This window comes from Malaya genurostris, chromosome 2 (assembly GCF_030247185.1).
Source record: "Malaya genurostris strain Urasoe2022 chromosome 2, Malgen_1.1, whole genome shotgun sequence".
Taxonomy (NCBI): Eukaryota; Metazoa; Arthropoda; class Insecta; order Diptera; family Culicidae; genus Malaya; species Malaya genurostris.
The window spans coordinates 225,930,371-225,951,549 of record NC_080571.1 but is presented as its reverse complement, the minus strand read 5'-3'; the positions used below and the strand labels follow the sequence as shown (position 1 = coordinate 225,951,549).

The 21,179-nt window shown below is 36.6% G+C and overlaps 1 protein-coding gene across 6 annotated transcripts in view; it reads left to right on the top strand.

Annotated features, from left to right (window-relative positions):
* The window catches only part of LOC131427834 (lachesin-like), a 268,707-nt gene that overhangs the window by 44,061 nt on the left and 203,467 nt on the right, over nt 1-21,179 (top strand). For all 6 annotated transcript variants that reach the window (XM_058591374.1, XM_058591376.1, XM_058591373.1 and 3 more), the window contains exon 3: nt 14,121-14,227. In XM_058591374.1, coding sequence (XP_058447357.1) covers nt 14,121-14,227 — 107 coding nt within the window. The remainder of the gene's footprint in view (nt 1-14,120; nt 14,228-21,179) is intronic.

The window sequence follows — 21,179 nt, the reverse complement described above, 5'->3', positions numbered from 1 at the left end:
CCGAATCTATCGTTCAAAAATCATTCGAATCCCAATCCCCATGTACCAATGTTCTCTTACGATGTTTTGTTTATTTTTGTTTATTTTGGGGAGCAGGAAAAAGCCCGTGGAGATGAAATATAGCAATCTCTCTCTCCAGTAGGCATAAAACCTCCTCATCTTTTGTATCAACAGATTACAATGATCCAACAGATACATTTACGTTTAAAACTAACAATTAAAACTAACGGTTAAAGCTAAACTACTAACCCTATAACTAGTTGAAGACACAATATTACAGCATTACAGAGCAGCTCCCTTGAAAGGCGAGATAGAAGAGATAAGTGGATATAAAGATAGAAGAAGAAGGTCAGTTGAGGGAGCAGTGAGTGAGCGTGGACGAACGACGGGGTTAGAATCGGCATGTAAATCTAGTTAGTGATCAAAAAGATGGTGGAAGACGGAGAAAATGGGAGGGAGGACGAACAGGTTAGTTTCGGCGAATCTGATTAGTTTCCAATGAAGATGATGAACATCACTGGATAGTCAAGGAATCATTGAATAAGCGTTTTATCGCATTACGCGAGAGATGAAAATCAAAGACCTGCGAGCAACTGTTAAATAAACGACACATACTGAGAAACGGTTCATTATATCCGTAGCTAGTTCTAGCACGAGGGATTCGTAAAAATGGATGTGAACGAAAATTGCGACGATGGATGTCAAAGTTGATCAATCGTAGGAGATCAAGGCAATCAATATGTGATTGTAGTAAATCAGCGATGAAAAAACGTTTCTACGAATACACAGCGGATCCAGTTCGATCAGTCAGCAACGATTATTATAACTTGGAAGGTTTAATGGGTCTCTCCATGGTAGATTTCGGAGAGCAAACCTAATGAATGATTTGCGTTGAACAGCTTCAATACGATCAATATCAGTTTGATAATGAGGTGACCAAACGACAACCGCATATTCAAGCGATGATCGAACTAGTGCACAATAAAGAGTTTGTATGTTAACGAAATTTTTGGTAATTCGAAATATGAAGCCTAAGAGTTTCGATGCCTTCGAAATCACGTAATCAATGTGATTCTTAAAAGTAAGTTTATCATCAATAATAACTCCTAAGACATTTTGCGAAAGATTGTAGTCATATCTAATTACTGAGTGCCTGCGGGAAAATGATATGACGAAGCATTTAGAGGCGTTTAATACCATCTTGTTGAAGTGACACCATTCCACGAATGTATTCAATTGAGCTTGCAAAAAGTGTGCATCTTCTCGTTCTTTGATCAGATGGTAGAGTTTGATGTCATCCGCAAATGATAGTTTGAAACATTTCAGTACGAAGTGCAGATCATTAAGGTAGAGTAAAAATATATACGGTCCTAAGTGACTTCCTTGAGGTACTCCAGAACTCACAGCAAACGGTGATGTTGTACAGTTTCCTATTTTAACCGACATCTCACGACCAGTAAGATATGAATGCATCCAATCCAGTAAAGAACCAGCCAAGTCTGTCAAGTTTAGCAATTCTTATTTGATGGTTTATTTTATCAAATGCCGCTGAGAAATCAGTGTAGATAGCGTCTACCTATAGACGAAATTGCATGGATTGCATGATAAAAGATGTGTAAGTTACTAGGTTAGTAGATATTGACCGTTTAGGCATAAATCCGTGTTGATTTTCAGATATACAGTCGTTGCACTTATGAGTTATGTTTAATTCTGAATAAGATACAACACTAAGTACGGATTTTATCAAAAAGTAAATTCGTTAAGAACTAGAGATAGGAAAAACTAAAAACGGCCTACATAAACGATCTCTAAATAAGGTAACGGCTCCCTATTTCATCCGATCTTCTATTTCCATCTCATCGCTTCATCTCACAAAGTTTAACATGAATCGTATCTTTCAATGTAACTGAACCAAACCGTGAGATGCTTTAAAATGTAAATTTAAGTTTTTGTCACACTTTCCCATTTGAAAAACAGTTCCATTTAAAACAAAAACAGTTCTATTTATAATAAATTCACCTTCTAATTTTTGTATCAAGTTTTGTAGTTCGTCGTATCTCAGAATATTTACGAATTGATTTGTTTCAAAACATGAACACTATTTCACATAATTGCATCACTATTCAATACAAGGTGACTTCGTAATTAGTACTGTTGACTTATCACTTGTTTCATCAACGACTGGAAACTTCTACATGTTACCCGTTGAACAAAAAACTTCAACATATGAGATGAAAATTTGCACTTAATTCACTTGATTGCACCTGTTGTGGAAAAAAATTTTTTTTTCTTTACATTACCATCATCAAGCATTTTTTTGGTATACGTGACATGAATATAATCATATTATTGATATCTATATCACAATAAAACTTTTTCGGCTTCGGACAATAGTAGAAAGTGCGTATATGAAATAACTATTGTGGCAAATTTAGTAGCATTTTAAATGCAAAACGAAAGGAAACGAAAACTTTCCAAATTTTTTTTAAGGTCAAATTGATTCCAAGCTCGTTCTGAAAATATCGTGTTTTGCCCTCATTTAAGAACAAATCTGACTCCCCGGCCTAACACATAGATTGCGCTAGTTTTATTGCAGTGATCTTTTTCAGTTAATATTAACCTTTAAAAGACAACTGTTACAATTTCATGATATTCTATTCATTAGTTTGTGAGTTATTGTGCTAAGAGTGACGCTATTTTTGTAGATTTCAGAACAATGGATCAACCACAATTTGAATAAAAAAAATCGTGTTCTCTTTATTAGGCCTGAAACTTTTCAGCCCGTGTGGTTGGACCAACGATAGGATGAATAAAAATCCATTGAAATGAAATTAGGAGCAAGTTAGTGATCATATCAGAAGTGTTTAAGGTTTTTTTTATCTTGGTTTAATTTCCAAGAAATTATTATCTACGAATCTTGTGTGTTACACTTCCTATGTCATTCAGTCGTTGCAGGCGCGACAGCAGGTTGACGCGATATATACCGACTTCTCCGCTGCTTTCGATGAAACAAACCACCGAAGGCTAGGATTTAGTGGTCTATTTTTAACCTGGCTGCAGTCTTATTTGATTGGCCGTACTATGACAGTTAAAATCGGTGACTGCACAGCTGCACCTTTTGTAACTAACTCGGGGGTATCTTAAGGTAGTCATCTCGGACTCTTTTTATTTTTGCTGTAGCTGAATGATTTGACCCTTGCGTTGCAATGTCAAAAACTATCATTAGCTGACGATTTTAAATTGTACGATCTTATTAAAGACCAGGGAGATGTCAGATCCTTGCAGAAACAGTTAGATATGTCCTCAATAGAATGGTCTTGAACGCTTCGAAATGTTCCGTAATTTCTTTTTCACGCAAACGCACAGTATTTAACTATACTATTTCCCAAACTATTCTCAAATGAGATTCGACTGTCAATGATTAGGAGTCCTGTTGGATTCAAAACTTAATTTAAAGGATCAAGTAGAATATACAATCTCTAAGGTATCCAAGATGCTAGCATTTATATTTCGCATTACAAAGAACTTCAATAACATATGAAGCACTATATTGTGCAATGGTTCGCTCTATTCTCGAATATGCTGCAGTCTTTTGGGCTTCCTATTATAAACTCGACATTCAGCACATCAAAGTTATTCAGAATAAATTTATTCGGTTTGGCCTCCGCAGTCTTCCTTGGAGGGATCCCAACAATCTTCCCAGCTATCGTGAGCGGTGTAAACTTATCGATATAGATTTGTTATCCGTTCGCCGAGACATCTCTAAAGCTATTTTCGTGTCGGATTTGTTTCAATCTCGAACTAATTGCTTCAAATTGTTACATAAACTGAACCTAGCTATTAACTCTCGCAATCTCCGATCTTATCCATTCCTCCGAATTTAATCAGCTCGCACTAATTACGGCTATAATGACCCGTTTTCTAGTATGTGTCGTATATTTAATCGATGTTCTCTCGTGTTCGATTTTCACTTATCTCGCAACGCAGTAAAAAAATTGTTTCTATATTCCTACTCTAGTTTTTAAATATTTAGTTTAGCAATAGGGTTAGTTTTATTTATAAGTATTAGGTATACGACAAAGTATCTGTTGGATGAAAAGATGAGGAGGTTTTATGCTTGGTGGAGAGCGACACTATGACATTTCAGCTCCATTGGGCTTTTCCCTGCTACAAATAAATGAATGAATCAATTCTAAATGTGAAGCAAGGCGAACTAAGCAGAAATATGAAATAATTTTAGTCGCTAATTCAAGTTTTTGAGGTAACACCTTGCAAATGAGATGAAATAGAGAGACGTTACCCTATTCACATTAAAAACAGTATATTGCATTTCACCGTAATTTCAAAAGTACAGCCGAAAACGGAATCAATTTTTAAACATCTGCCTCACGATAAGAGGTCTTCATGTTTTGAAACTGCCAATTCAAACATAAATGAAAATTTCCCTAATATTACGCCTTGAAATTCTATCTTTCACTGTAGCATGTTCACATTTTAGTCAATTCATTTCAAAATCGAAAAAAATGCCACAGACAAAAATGATTACCAGAAATTCATGTTAGGTTTTTTCGTCTTATAAAGGCTATGCAATCACTGTGAAAACCGACTATTGAACCGAAGGCCGAGTTTTGTATACCATTCGAATCAGTTTGTCGAGTACGCAAAAAAACTGTGTTAATGACAAAATTGTGCACTTTATTTTCCCAGAAATACCCGGACCGATTTTAACCGGATCGAACAATCGAAGTTCAAGAGTAATGGGATAAAATGTGCAATAAAATATGAGTGGGTAATGTCAGTGAGATAACTGGGCACATACTTCAGAACATCAGTTGAAGCTTGCTTCAGACAAAATTGGAACAAAGACAATTGCCTGTATTTCAGTTATTTATTATTGAATTCAAGATCTTTTTTTATACAAATATAGCGTTTTCTTCATACTTTTAAGAAAAAATACGGATAAAATTATTCGTCACTGTTTCGAAGGAATTCTCTAATTTTTCCTGTAACACGGCTCATAAGGCGGCGTACACCTTCTTCGTCCATCGTTTCAGCTATCTTGTTCCACCAGGTCGTCATCTGATTGATGTCTTTGACAACCTTTCCCTTTGTCTTGAGTCTCCTCTTCATGATTGCCAAGTATTTCTCAATAGTGCGGAACTGAGGCAGTTGGGTGAGTTAAGGTTTTTCAGAACAAACTGGACCCCTTTCTCTGCTTACCATTTTTGAACGACTTTGCTGTAATGACAGGTTCTGCCAAATCTGGCCAAAACATTACGGGATGGTCGTGGGATCGAATGAACGACAAAATTCGTTTTTGGAGACACTCTTTTTAGTTGAGTTCCGATGTCATTGTCTTATTTGTAACAAAAACTTTCGTTTTTTTGCCACAGCTGCAAATGCCCTGCCAAATCATAAATTTTCTTGCAAATTTGTCGGCAAAAACAAATTTAAATTTGGCTGGAACATCCCCCCGAGCCGTTGCCAAGTAAAATTTTTGACCTGGGATTTGCCCGAAGTCAGCCTTGACATAGGATTCATCGTCCATCAGAAGACACCCGTCGAACTTGGTCAGTTCCTGGTCATATAGTTTCCGAGCACGAATTTTGACCACACTATTCTGTTTTATGGTCCGATTTGGCTGTTTGCTAGCTCGATACGACTTGATTCATTCCCGGAGTCGAGTTCTCCTCACGGTACTATGGGCAGCACCGAATTTTCTGGCCAAATCACGGTCCGTCAGATTGGGCTTTCTCTTAATCGTCTTCAAAATCTTACCACGCAATTTCGTGTCGACAGTTCCACTTCGACGATTGGCTTGGGGCTTCCGAATCGTCGTCAATGTTTTCTTATACCATTTCATAACGCGCCATACGGTATTTCTGGGCAATTTCAGCTGTTTAGCTAGCCTAGATGCAGACCACAATGGATTTTCTAAATAACTGTGCACAATGTTTTCCCTTCTTTCGGCTTCCATGTTGATTGTTTACAAAGTACAGTCGATTTGCGGAATGTCAAAAATCATACGTGAAGCTGACAAAATTCCCGACACGTGGGCGCCAAGAACACCTACACTAAAGTACGGGTTAGTTAGTTTTACAATAAAAGAATGGTGGTTCTGAAAAGAACCTTTTATGAAGGCGTTTGTGTTGGAACGTGACAAGTTGGTTTCGAGTTCCGATGGATGCCACTAACTTCTGTCATCTATTCCCAGGACGATCTGTTGTCCCTGGATGCGATACTGTTATAGTTTGCGTAGGTATAGCGTTGACAACCGATTATAATCTTCCAGCGAAGAAAACTGGATTAATCAATAATATAATAGGCCTATGATATGGAAAGTATGAGATATATCTACGGCTTTCTATATTGATGTTCTTAGCAAACACGATATCAATACAAGTGCCTCCGAGTGTAGTAACTTGTGAAGCAACAGATATCATACACAACTTGATATATTTGGTTATGAAATTAATGAATTTGAAATTATCGGGTTTTGAGGCGTCTATATTGAGATCTCCCACTACTATCATCGACGTATTTTTACGAGAATATAAAATGCCTAGAAAAGTATGCGCAAACTTTCTAATTAGAATCTACCAGACTGTAAACCTTTACTAAACTAATTATTTTCATTTCCGATTTGCATATTTCAACATATAAGTGATTCTAATAGTCTAATAGATAACATTCAGTGCCCTTAGTTGATTTTGTTTAATGTTTCCCATCGTTGTTCACTTTTCGTTGTATTTTTCTCCAATGCAAACTACCAGCAGCTGATTGGCGCAATCGCTCTTGCTTAAAGCGTAACTGGTTATGCGAACGGTGCACGAATCAAATCCGTCCCGCAGCAGAACTGAATGCTTGATTCTGTATCTGGAACTGAATTCCTGTTGCTTAACTTATCACTCTTTCAGAAGGTAAATTTTGAAAAGAGACCCCATAGTAAAGTAAGACATATTCACGTCAAAATATTAAAAAAGTGCATTCGATTTTCTCAAAGACCGCATAACCAATTTACATCAACTAAGATTCAAATTAAAAGCCTAATTAACACTGTTCGTGAGTTTAAAAAACATTTTAAAGAGAATTTTTCTAAGATTTTATAAAAAAGCAAAGCCTTGGTATTACATTCCTGTAGTGGAATTTGTCCCTCTGTTTCAACAGACTTCGCAGCCGATTCAGAGTGTACAGAACCATTGCATGGCTAGTGCTACGGTTCTACTGACACTACGAATCCTTCCAGGTCGGGGCTCGAACATACGATAACTGGTTTGTAAGACCAGTGCCCGCATAAGATTGTAAGATTCGAGCATTGAACCGCCCACCCGGGACAAAGATTTTATGAAATGTCCTGAATTTCGTTCGAATCTAACTTATGGTTTAAGAATTCCAGGGTAATATGTTTAAAAACTGTAAATAATGTCATTCACTTTTCTCGAATATAGAAGAACCTATTTCCACCATCAACGATTCAAATAAAAGGTCTTAAGGCCTGGTTCCTCCAAAAAACGAGTGTATTTTCAAATTCCACTCATTGTTTAAACAATATTTCAAAATTAAACCTTTTTCAGATATACGTAGTAAACAAAAATATATTGAAAACAGCTGCTCAAACTCATACAATGTTTTGGTGGGTATCGTCATTGCTTGGAACTCAATCAGAGGAAAGCATAAAGCAAAACAGTTTCATATTATCGAATTGGCTATGGCTATGGACTACAATGAAAAATTTCCACACACAAAAAAATGCGGCCATTTTTCGATTTTCGAACATTTTTTTGCACGTTAGATTGTTAAATAACATTGAGTATTTTGATTGTAGTTCCGACCATAGAGAGACATCTAAGGAGTAAAATTCCGTATGGTCCATGTTGATACTTGCAACAGTTTTGGAATACGCGTGACATCTAGTTGGAAAAACGTGGTTTCGAGAAAAAGTCGAGCGAAACTTTTATTCGCGTCTAATTATGCCTGAGCGCGCACCATCCCACCTTCTCTCTACAAACTTCTCGGTCACGTGTACTCTCGGGACTAATCCTATATCAATTTTTTTTATTCGGATCAAACTTTCGGTAAAAACGTATATTTTTGAGTATTTTTTTCCTTTCTAATGAAGAAAGGTTATGCAAACACTGTGAAAACCGGCTTTTGAATTGAGGCGCGAAAGATCAAGTGTCGTATACCATTGGAATCAGTTTGTCAAGATCAACAAATGTTTGTGTATGTGTGACAAATAATATCAATCAATCTTCTCTGAGATGGCGAAACAGATTTCCACAAACTTAAATTCAAATGAATGGTTTGACGTTCCCTAAGTGACAGTTAAATTTCAACAAACTTCGACTACACTTGTCTCCGGATTACAGTTCCTGAAATGGCGGTAAAATTTTCAAAACCGGTTTTCATAGATTCATATTCAAACAAAAGGACTTACAATCCCATACAAAATTGCTGAAATCCGAGTCCGACTTCCGGTTCTGGAATACCATCAAGTTCGAAGGTACAGAAAACTTAAAAAAATTTCTGAATTAGGCTCAAAACTGTTTCAATTTGTATCTCATATGGAGTTGATGGCAAAATGATCCGAATATCATTATACCTTTCTCTGTATTTAAGATTCCCGAAGTATCGGAAATAGAGGTCAAAATCATTAGAATGGAGCTCATTTCAGTTTTTCATGTATGAGCTGATCGATTTTCACTAACTTAGGTTCAAATAACTGGTGTTATTGTGTTTTGTGAAATAAATCTTAAAAACTTCGGCTCAATGCGCCTAGGCGCAATGTCCTTTCTAATGGCTTAAACGAATGATTCCTAAACTTATTTTTAATTTGGAGTGGTTTTATGAATCCCGCAGCAAAGTTTGGCATTACACTCCTTTTGAAGAATTTGGCTTTTCTGTTTCAACAAACTTCGCAGCCGATTCATAGCGTACAGATGCATTGCATGGCTAGTGCTACGATTTTACTGAAAAGAAGAATTCTTCCAGGTCGGAGCTCCAACATACGACAACTGCTTTGAAGAAAACCGCCCTATGCAGTGAACCCCCGTCAACCCTTGCGTTGTATATATAAGGAAGATTATGAATAATATATGAAAGGCATCATTACACCAATAGGTTTTAGAAATAGGTTTTGTCCTAAATGTTTGTATTATCTCTGCAATAGAAAACCCAATTACGATTAGCGAGCCAAAAGAACAAAATATCTTCCGCCTCCATTAAAATATTGCAATGAAAAATTGTTTCCGATTTTCTTTGGCAGTTTTTGGATAAATTATTCATTGATCGGATCCATTGATTCATTGTCTTGTTATAAACAAAAGAACGAGGATAATGCACAGACTTTAAATACGGTGAATCTTAATCCATTTCCAGAATTGTAGCTACATGTACTTTTCCGTGACAATTGCAAATTGTTGTTGAAAAGAACCCAAAATAACAGTGCTACTAAGTGATAGTTCACAAATACTAATTGATATCCTGCTATAAATATTTCCAATCTCAGATTTTAATAACTTACTTTCAGCATACTGTTGAATTTGCACACTAGCTTGACCCACAGTATCTCGTTTATCCAAAGTTCAACTGAAAACATCCATTATTAGTTCTACTGTAACGATTGTCGAAAGACACCGGAAATTTTTTTGACTTCACCTAAGAACACCGCCTCGAATTGAAACCGAGCTTCGGAACAACAAAGATCAAAAGAAACTGGGAAAATCGATTGCGCTCAAAGAAACATTCTCATCATTCTGCTCACGATTTTGCCGGTTTCGCATTCCACTAACAAATAAACCCGAAAGGAAACTGCTACTCATCCGCAATGGCAGTCGCAGCCCAAAAGTTTCTCTGCGACGTTCCACCAGCCAAGAAGACAAACTATCGTTCTTTCTGCAAACACGGTTGCTTGCCTAGCGAATGATAAATTAAATTGACATCAACATGACGTGAATTTTAAAGTATGGCCCTCATTTTGCGATGATATGGGACGACAGTCTGAAGGAAGTATGTTTATGCAAACGTAGATTGGATTTAGTAAGAAATACTGTGATATAGTAGTTAGTTCGAGGTATACGAGTCACTTATCGGAAGAGTTGCCATACTGCTTGAAAGCAATTCCAATGTTTAAACCACCACCAGCAGTAATCGAGCTTAATTATGCAAACGTAAACATACAGATATCTGAATGCAAACGTTAAAACCGAATAGTGGAGCTGGCTCGGTGTCTTTCTCTACTTACTGTTCAAGCTTCGCGACTTTACTCTACTCCATTCACAGGCGTATTGAAAGCATAAACAGTGGTTGCAATTCATTGCTATTTGTACTGCAGTTATTAGTGACTTATGATACTCATGGTTTACGCGATTTTTTAATAATGTGATTTTTTATACAAATTTCTCTATAATCGCGTAAAAAAAAGTTTCGCGTAATGAGGGACATTTTAATATACAAAGCAAACCAACATACTTCAGTAAACGAAATACGGATGGATTTTTTTCAATTATCTGCACCATTGAAAAATCGGGAAAAAAACAATAATACAGCAAAACATCGTGTAATGTAAATCGTTTGAAAATTTCGTGGGTTGCAAAAACCGACTTTTGAACCGAGGCCCGGAGGGTATTGTATGTCATATACAAATATTTGTGTATGTGTGTGTGTGTGTGTGTGTGTGTGTGTGGGTGGGTGGGTGGGTGGTAGGGTGTGTGAGAGAGAGAGAAAGAAAAAGAGAGAGAGAGAGAGAGAGAGAGAGAGAGAGAGAGAGAGAGAGAGAGAGAGAGAGAGAGAGAGAAAGAGAGAGAGAAATATTGTCTCTCACTTTTCTCGGAGATGGCTAAACCGATTTTCACAAACTTTGATTCAAATGAAAAGTCTCATGACCCCATATAAAGTTCCTGAATTTTATTTGGATCCGACTTCCGGTTCCGGAACTACAGGGTGATATGTAGAAAAATTGTGAAAATAATGCTACTCACCTTTCTCGGAGATGGCAGAACCGATTTTCACAAACTTAGATTCAAATTAAAGGTCTAATGATTCCATACAAAGTTCCACGATTTCATTTGCATCCAACTTCCGCTTCCGGAGTTACAGGGTGATATGCACCAAAAATGTGAAAATAATGTCACTCACTTTTCTCGGAGATGACTCAACCGATTTTCACAAACTTCCAATTTTCATTTAGCTTGAACCCCTGCTTCCTGAGGTAGGGTGCTTAGTGTAAAAATGGCAATTTCAAGAATTTTTTTTTCATAAGCTACCTCTTTATATTTGCTAGTTAGATGCTCTAGTTTGCCGACCATGAGAGTCTGTAACCAAATAAACAAACCATTGATAATAATAGGATCTGCTGATTTTTTTCCAAGTACTAGTTCATTTTTGTTCAAAAATTCAAATTTTTGTTTGCGGAAGTACCAACAATAGTAATTAAATGTAATAAAATGTAGCTCACTTCACTTTCTCCCACATGATTGAATAGATTTTCACTAACTTAAATTCAAATGTGGTATATCAATGGAGCAGTATTATTCAACAGAAATCTTCGAAACTATTTTCTAAACTTTTCTAAGTTGTAATATTTCTGGGAATTTCTGCTGTATTGTACAGAATAAAATTACAATAAGAAAGGCATCTTTACTAGGTGCCACTAGGTGGATTAAAACAGGTTTTTCTGGAAACTAATTTGAATGATCAAACCGAACCAAATTATCCACACTTGAACAAAAAAACCTATTCTTAATCCACCTAGTTTTGTGATAATGCCTTACTCTTTCATCGAAACAGTCTCATTAAAATATTATTTGCCTTCTTATTAAGATAATTTCTGACACTAATTTTGGCGCATTTTAACACTAATTTATTCAGATTGATTCGAGTAGTTCACAAAAGCAAACTGCACCGTTTATTTCACATATTCGGCGTAATTCCCCAAACCTAGTGCTTGACATTTACGTTGCCTTTTTGTAAGAGAAGAGTGATGCTAATCTTTATCGTTTAATTACGTCACTTATACCATCATATCTCCGGAACCAGAAGTCACAGCCATTTGATCTTCGAACTAGATCAATGGCCCAATTGTAGGTTTCAAACGAACCTAAGTTTGTTAAAATCGGTTCAGCCATCTTTGAGAGAAACTAATTGAAAGATGCACGCGCACACAGTATGTACTAGTTATACTTTATATATAGAAAATTGACATACTGTAATGACAATGCTCGTCCAAAAACTCCTCAAAATATAGACCTAGTAAAATCGATAACAAAAGCGGGATACTTGTGAAACCACATGCATTCAGTAGGCTCATTGCGAATTTTCTAGGACCTATAATATAGGGCCTCAAATCCACCCGCATTACTAAGTCTATTAAAGAAAATTAAGGTTCCAATGTATACCGCTTCCAGAACAACAGAAAAAAGGACTATATAGTACAGTGAACAATAGGACGATTCGAAATAAGCAGATCTGACGAACAGATGGTTGTTGTGATTCATCGATCAAGGTGAATCGTTATTGTCAATGAACGGTGTCGTATTCGTGCTTCATGGCCAGAAATATAAAATATGCTTAAAAAACGAATGAATATAAAGAAAAAATGTTAAATGCATGAACTGTGCATGAATGAACTCCCCCCAGAGACTAGAAAGAAATCAATTGGAAAAGGTTTCATTCTTCAGTAAAATCTACATCCAGAGCGATACACTTGACCCATCAGTCCTCCAATATTTTAAAAAACAAAGATTTGTCAAGGCCATCAAAATAGGCTTCTATTTCTGTAATGACCTCAGCTTTCGACGAAAATTACTTTCCCTGGAGAAACCTTTTCAGGTTTGGAAACAGATAATAGTCAATGAGGGCCAGGTCTGGAGAATACAGGGGATGATGCAACAATCTGTACCGCGAATTATTCAATTTCGCCGTCGCTGTTATGTATTATTAGAAACTGGTGCGTCTTTTTCCATAGTTTGAAGAAAAACTAGAACTCGTCTGACACGATCAACTATTCAAACACTAGTGGATAGATTGCCACAAAGTTTGGTATTGAGCCATCTAGAGGCTTGTTCTCAATAAAAATTTTCCCGAGGTTCTGAATGGTGCTCATGTGCTTAACGAAACCCATCCCTTCTTATGTGATTCTTGGTCACGATGTAAAGTGGTTATGAAGGTCGCTGGTCTCCGTTGAAAACCAGCAAGCTACGTGACAGTACTATCAGAAAACCGTTCACTATGCATAGTGGTTTGAATCGATAAAAACGTGAACTTAATTCTCTAGCTGCTAAACCGTTGATCCGATATATATAGTTCCTTTGGAGAACTCATTCACAAAAATAACCTCGTGATTTGATCACAATAAAAAATGTGCAACAACTTTTTTCCCTTAAGCTCTGAGGACAGAGGATCACGCGTTGAGTTTTAAATCGACCACGTGGCTCGCTCAATTCCCTTTACGCATCGTACTCCTCTTGTACTCTCTCGTATATGATCAAACTGTACCGGGTTACCAGCATACATTTTATTATTTTGATGAGAAGTTTTATCACATTAATCTATCGTATGGGTTGGACATTACATGATTCAACAAACGCCTTTTTTAAGAAAATGTCCAATGATTAGGCTCAAAGGTATTATTGTTGATATTTTTGTTTTCGAGAGTGTTGTCGGATATGCAATGTAACCGCTGAAGTCCGCCCCCAACCGAGTCAATCTGAATGAATTTGTGTCAGAAATTATCAGCATAAATCGTATTAGATGAAAAATGGATTTGGAATGGAGTTATTTTAAAACAACACAACAACTTGATGTTGGTTTGCTTATAATTGAAAATTATAATAATATTATGAGTTTTGTTATTTTTAAAATAAATCATGTTCAACAAATGACTCATCTGCAACTTTAATAAATTGAATTATTGAAAATATCAGAAACAATGATTACAATCGAAGTCAATGTAGAATGGCAAAAATTGCACCTGCATAATCAACGTCGCTCTCTCATCTCGGAATCTAAAACCATTTTTCCAGATTACACCTCTGAATGAGGCAATTAAGATCCCTAATCTCATAACACTTTTTTATCTCCATCCCAAGTCTAATTCATTGCCATCCATTTTCTTCTTCCAGTGGTGGTGGAGGAACCAGAATTCACAGAGGTTATAGAAAACGTAACAGTGCCTGCCGGACGGAATGTCAAACTGGCGTGCTCCGTCAAGAATCTAGGATCCTATAAAGTAAGTACCTTTAACGGTTACGATTAATACTGAAATCATGTCCTTTTGTTAACCTTTCCTCACGATTTTTTGTTTGCAGAACCACCACGAGCTTTAAAATAATATTGCCTCAACATTATCCGTTCTTTTCAAACAGCAAGCCCATCTTGTACGCAATAAAAGAAATCAGTTTTATGAAAATTGTTATCTTTTAATAAAAGCCATACAAGGGAACATTGTTCGAGAATGCCGAGTGTACCAACGATCATGGATATTTTCCTAATAAAAATCCCCATTTATTTGTATGCCAGTCTGATGCGAGGATGAACCTTCTTCCTCCCCGTTATATCTCCCTCGTATGGCCATATCAAAACTGCCTGACATGCTGTACGACTTCGGTCTGTTTCGATCCAGAGGAGATTGTCTTCCCCTTGGTTACCTGCGGTACGTGGAAACTCAAGACATGCCACCAGCACGTGCAGGTTGTAGCTTCTACCTTTATTTACATTTCTCTGCCTCCGAAAGACAAACAAGGCAGGGTGGCCATTCCGGGAAGCAGCCACCTCTGATGTTTGATTATGTGAATACGTCACTTGAAAATCTAATAGTTTTGAATGAGTGCCAGACTCTAACATAAGAATATAGATATTTGCATTTTCTTTTTCTCCAGTTAACCATCATTTTACTAAATTCCTTGAACCCGAATCATAACACTGACATGTTTACCCATTTATACCACCCTGAACAGTCTTCTGGTAGACTTGGTTATAGAGAAATGAACCCCCGATCCAACAAACATAGACGGTTCAATGATATCTCGTTCGTCGGAAAGGGAGTATACCAAAATGCACATTACCCTTGCTTTGCTTATCCGATATCATCCGCAAACCGCAGCAAACCGAACCAGCAAAGGAAGAAAAAATGACGAACTCTCTTCAATTTTTATGAGGAATAAAAATTTCGCAGATACCGAAGAGAAGTTCGTTATGGTTCTCCGGAATTTCGTCTCCACTGCCCCCTCCCCCAAACCCTACGATTCAAATTTTCAACCCCAGTCGGTCGACGGTAGGCGGTGACCGAGAAAAAATAACGTAAATTTTGATCCTGCGAGATGACGCTACACCGCTTTCGGTTTCGTAACGGAAGTAAAAATTGGGACGAGAGTAAATTACACGGTTCACCGGCAAGATTGTCCTGGTTGGTTTATTATTATCCGGCTATTGCGAGGGTTTCTCTTACGATTAGGATTGGTAATACGTTACGAGACGACGAGGAATTTTCGGGAACGAAACGCGATACTTTAAAATCTTGGCGGAAATGATTTATTAGTGGATATTTGATAGCGCACCCTTGAGTTCTGACAAATTCTACAAAAAAAAAATGGATTAGCACTGTTCAGGTGCGTAACGCATTTTCACAGTGTTGTTGTGACTGAAGTTGAGAATAAAATCCTAAAATTGTATGCTTTGGCTTAGATATTGTTATGATTTTTGAAGGCGAATTGTAACTATAATGTAAAAAAAAACTTCCTTCTCCCTTAACGGGAAAGTTTGACATAATTTTCAAAATTTGATCAGAGACCACATTGCATATTTTAAATATGCCTAAGTTTATCGAATATTGTTGATTATCTTCGTTTGAGCCTTTGAGAAAAGAAAGCAGTTGGGCGATTACGTCACTTATGCCATTATATCTCCGGAACCGGCAGTGACAGACATTTGATCGTTGATCAATGGCTCAATAGTAGCATTCAAACAAGCTCTAGTTTGTTGATATCGATTCAGCCATCTCTGAGAAAAATGAAAGGTGAAAAAACAACACGTTTTGTCGGTTGCGTCACTTATATCGTTATGACTCCAAATCATGCTCAAACTCATTGTAACTAGCACATAACTCCCGATACCACATTAATGTTCTAAGAAGACTATCCGATTGAACAGAGGGTCACACATTTACAATAATTTTTTGCGCAGAAATTAAAAAAAAAGCTGAGAGTCCGTCATGATAAGATATTAATAGGAAATTTAGGTAGCTACGGAATAATCATGTCTTGATAAAACAAAAAACAATTATGTTGTTTTGTATGTAGTTTTTGGTGTTCGTTCCATAGTTGTTTTATAGAGTTACGACGATGATTTGAATTATGTAAACAGTGAACTTCTGTTCGAATCCTTCGTTTTTCGAAACTCAGTTGTAATACCGATAATAAAGGGTGATTTTTTATCAACACTGTTTTTGACAGATCACACTTGAATCGTGCCTTGTGTTACTGTCTAACTTGTTCAGTTTGGTCTACAAATTAATCATCAATCGACATACGAACGAACAACACTTGCACGTTATTGAATTTTACTATCGACATTCATGCTCGGTTAAGATATTAAGAGATCCACATTTTTATCAACAAATTGTGTTCAACGACGAAGCTCATTTCTGGATGAATGGATACGTCAACAAACAAAATTGACGCATTTGGAATGAAGACCAGCCTGAAGCATTGCAAGAGCTAACAATGCATCCCAAAAAAGTCACTGTTTGGTGTGGATTATAGGCCGGTGGCATCATCGAGCCGTACATGTGGTTCCAGCAAGACGGTGCCACGTCCCACACGGCACGTGGAGTAATGACCAAATTGAGAGTCGCCTCACGTTTTAAGCCAGTCAGTTGGCCGCCTAGATCGTGTAATTTCACGCCTTTGGACTATTTCTTGGGGGCCATGGTAAGTTTCATGTCTAAAAGGATAACCCGGAAACGATTGACGCACTGGAAACCAATATTGGAATCTTTATTTGTGGAATTCCGGCCGATATGTTGGAGAGAGTGTACCAAATGAAGCGCATGAAGCGGAGTCACGGCCAACAATTGCATGAAACGATATTCAAACATTAAATTATATTGATCTTTTTTTCGATTCCAATAATTTCATAAATTTTGTCATTTTTTTAAATCAAATCAAACCTCTTAAAAATCACACTTCATATTTGAAATTAAATTCAATAATCGACAAAGTTATCATCTCTAGTTTTTGGGGCAAAATGATCCAGATTTTGCGAAGAAAAGATACAAAGGCATTTTGCCCCGTTGTTGAAATTCATCCTGCTTCTATGTTGAGATACCCCTGACTTAGTTTAGTTTTAAATGTATGTATTTCATGTTTTTCACGAAAAATGATAGTGACTGAAGGTAATCACGGGAAATGATAGTGACTGAAGGTAATTAGTTATATGTTCGTTAGTTAGGATATGACAATATTCATTCAGGGGTTAACCAAATTTTGTGCTAGGGCACATATTTCCTTATGGAGTGTGTTTGTCCCCATCTTTCCCTATATACTTGTATCGCTAGCATCTATCCATTACGCTGGAGCTCTCCTTATACTGTTGTAAAAGGCTTTCATTTATGAACGGATCTCGTTTACTGACTGATTTATGAACTTTTAAACTACTTTCATTTGATTTTACGTTTCGTCTTAGACGTAAAGTTAACGCTATATTACGCTTAGTTGTAATATCAAAGAAGTGTTTTGCAAATAGCATTAACTTTACGTCTGCCTAGCGGTTCATGTTGAACCGTCAGGTCGGAGGTAGCAGTTCAACATAAACTGCTACGCACTGATGAGTCTAAGACGGAACGTAAAATCAAATGAAATTGGTTATGTGCACCTAGCGTAAACTAAGGGGTAAAAACCTTTTACCTCTTAAACTTATAACTTCTTTAGAATATAAAAATGTAAGAAGATTGAAACATCAAGTGGCTACATAGGCAATAATGCGGAGACTGGGGCAAAATTCGGACAGCTTGAATATCTTATAAATTTTACTTAATAAACGAACTTTCATGTGCCGGCAGACGTCAATTAGCTGGATCACACTGAGTTAAGTCAGTGTAGTGTTTGCCGTTTGGCGTCAATCGTTTTCATGTCAAAACATGCACGTTTCATATAGAATTTTGTTTTAATTTTCTGATTTGTTGGGTATATTTCATTTCTGTGCACCATAACGATGGTCTGGTTAGTACTTATAGTGTGCTGAATTCTGCAAATATTGAGTATTTCGATTTACATGGAAAATTAAATTCTTTTTTTTTTTGCGTCTCGAAAATGAATTGCCAGTGCGGGGCTAAACCAGACAAAAAATGCATATTTTTCCGAATCACAAATTGAGAATTGCAGCAGTAAATTGAAACTACAAAACGATACTAATAACTTGGGTAAAAACCTTATTGTAATGAGTGTTTTTTATAATTTATAAAGAGTTCGGTTTAGTCCCGGCCTCCCCTACTTTATTATATGTTGTTATTAAAGATATGTCTCAAGATATGGTTTCAAAACGTGCAAAGTTAGTAAGAAGCCTGTAAAAAACTATTGAATTAGCTGTAACAAAAGGCATCCATAGGAATTAACCAAATTTTACGTGCAATTTAAGAATTACATGGCCGAAAAATCCTTTAAAATAAAAAAAAACAAAAATGATTGGAACCGACTGGGATTTGAACCAAAAATAATTAGATCCCAAAGAGCGTTCGTGTATCCATTGACCCACAGAATCACATATCTCCTGGGCAGACAAAAGGTAAATATAAATTCAAACAGTTGTAGTTAGCCGTGTGAAAGCGGTAAGAGAAAATTACATGCTAAACATGTAAACCTCAGTCAGTCGTGACGTAAAGTACAGTTTATGGACAGTAAAATACGTTTTATCTATTCTGAAGTTTACGCTTCTTCGAAAAGACTATAATTGCAGGAAAGTTTTTAGGAAGATTTTATGCCAACGATTTCACACTTGAAGGTTTTTCCAATATTGTTTTATCAGTTTTAAATTTAATTTCGATCAAGACATTATCATTATAGAAGCTGTAATGAAATAAATATTATTATTTTTGATTATCAAATTAAGAACAGCATTCTTTGTTTACATTGGTTATTCCTTCCTTTTCAACTGTTTTGAAACCTTCAAATAATGTTTGGATATTGTTAGTAATGTCACACAAAATTCGAAAGCCGTAGGTCTTCGATAACCATCGGCTGCAAAATTGTTGTTTAGAATAGAATCAGCCCACTCAGACAAAATAATGTGCATCTTCCACGCATTGGCATTTGGTTATATTACATATATTCCTAAAACAGTTCGACTTGTATGATACATTCAGTAGTCCATTATGTCTTTTTATTATTGTTCATTATTACTGTATGATTTGATATTCTGGAATTTTGAAACCAACGACTGGCACCAAGTGACAAGCGATTATAAATACACTCTCCTATTCAGTGCTTGATCGGAAAATAGGTATGCAGCCAGAAGACTAGTGTTTGATGAATAGAGAAGATGTTTGGATGTATGGTACCGGTCGGAGACGGCCAGGATGTAGATCATGTTCGATGTACGATCTATCATGTCTAACCGTGTTTTAGAGCTGTGTCTATCACAAGGTTCAGGGTGGCGAAATGGTAGCGCGTATGCACGGAATGCATAAGAACGCAGGTTCGAGTCCTGTATCTGAGCGTATCTTTTTCCAAAAAAATCATCTTTTCTGTTAAAATTTTCATTCATTTATCTTCTTCAATATATGTTTCCACACAGTCGTTTCCAAAACTGAACTGAGTTATGGCGACTTTGTGTCAAACAAACTAAAATCAATAAATCGTTAAATCGGCAATTTGAATAAGTAACACTCTTCAATTGCTAGATCTTTCTCCACCAAATTACTCTCCTGCTTAACGGAAAATGCCTTCGAGGTTGTTGTCTCGGAAAGATTTCAGTTTCAAATTAAATTATTCGTTGTAAATGAAGTTTCTGAACAGTTACTGTTAGCATATCCGCATTTATTCAATGGACTTTTGCTGTCATGTTGTCATCATATATGAGCTTGTTTATGTCTAACCGGAATATTTATTCCAAAATAATTCTTTGTGAATTTTGGATGCCCTGATGGTATGGTTTTGTTGATGAAAGATACTGATCACGTTCAACCAGCACCCCATGTTCGAGGACATCCTGCGTTTTCCTCAAATCCTAAGAAACAGCAGAATTTAGATGAAAATGTCTCTCGTACGAGGCAGAACGGCGCACAAAACAAATCCACAAACGGTCCAGTTACTAATTCGCATGGCAGGTATTAACGAACCGCACAGAGTGTTAATTGGCTCGATACAGATTTTTGTTTTGTGAAGAGAGTCTGTTTAAACGCAAACACACACCCATTGAATAGTGTAATTTCTACAAAACCGTTGCTCTCGTGCTTCGTTTCCTGAGACCAAATCAGTAGATTTGGCTTCAAGACTATTCATACTCGTATACGTATGAACTATGTCTAAGTTATAAAGAGAGACACTCAAAAATAAGCGATTGGTGACGAAAAGTTTAATAATTTGCTATGCAAAAAAATCGATGAAAATCCGCTTAGATATGAACACAGCAACCTTCTTCACGGCATTAACGAACCGCACTGAGTGCAAGTCGGCGCTGTGACTTGTTTTCCAGGCAAATACTCACATTGGATAGTGAAATTCCTACGAAACCGCATGCCCTCAGGTGTGCAAAACTGTCATCTCTGTTAAGGGAAACCATATAAACCATAACAGTTAGACAATGTTCATTATTATTCAAAGCTTCGATCACTAATTATCTACACACTTAAAAAAATTCACATCTTTATAGATGTAATATTGCATCACCAACGAAAAATTTACGGCAAGCTTGAATTTACATCAAGCGTAAATTTCATTTTTTCTAAGAGTGCAACATACAGTTTTATCTACTCAAATCGATGCGTAGGAATATTTTCAAGCAGTAAGTATAATGATTTCGAAATGCTGTTTGGATTGGTTGATCTGTAGATGTTTAAAACCTGACCACTATTTGTACGGTTTTATTGTCCGTATTTTGAATTCGCAACTCCATATATATCAAGTGTACAACTTTGCTTCCGCCGTTTTCCGATAGGTGGCTGTACCGGATGAGGCTGGTAAAAATAA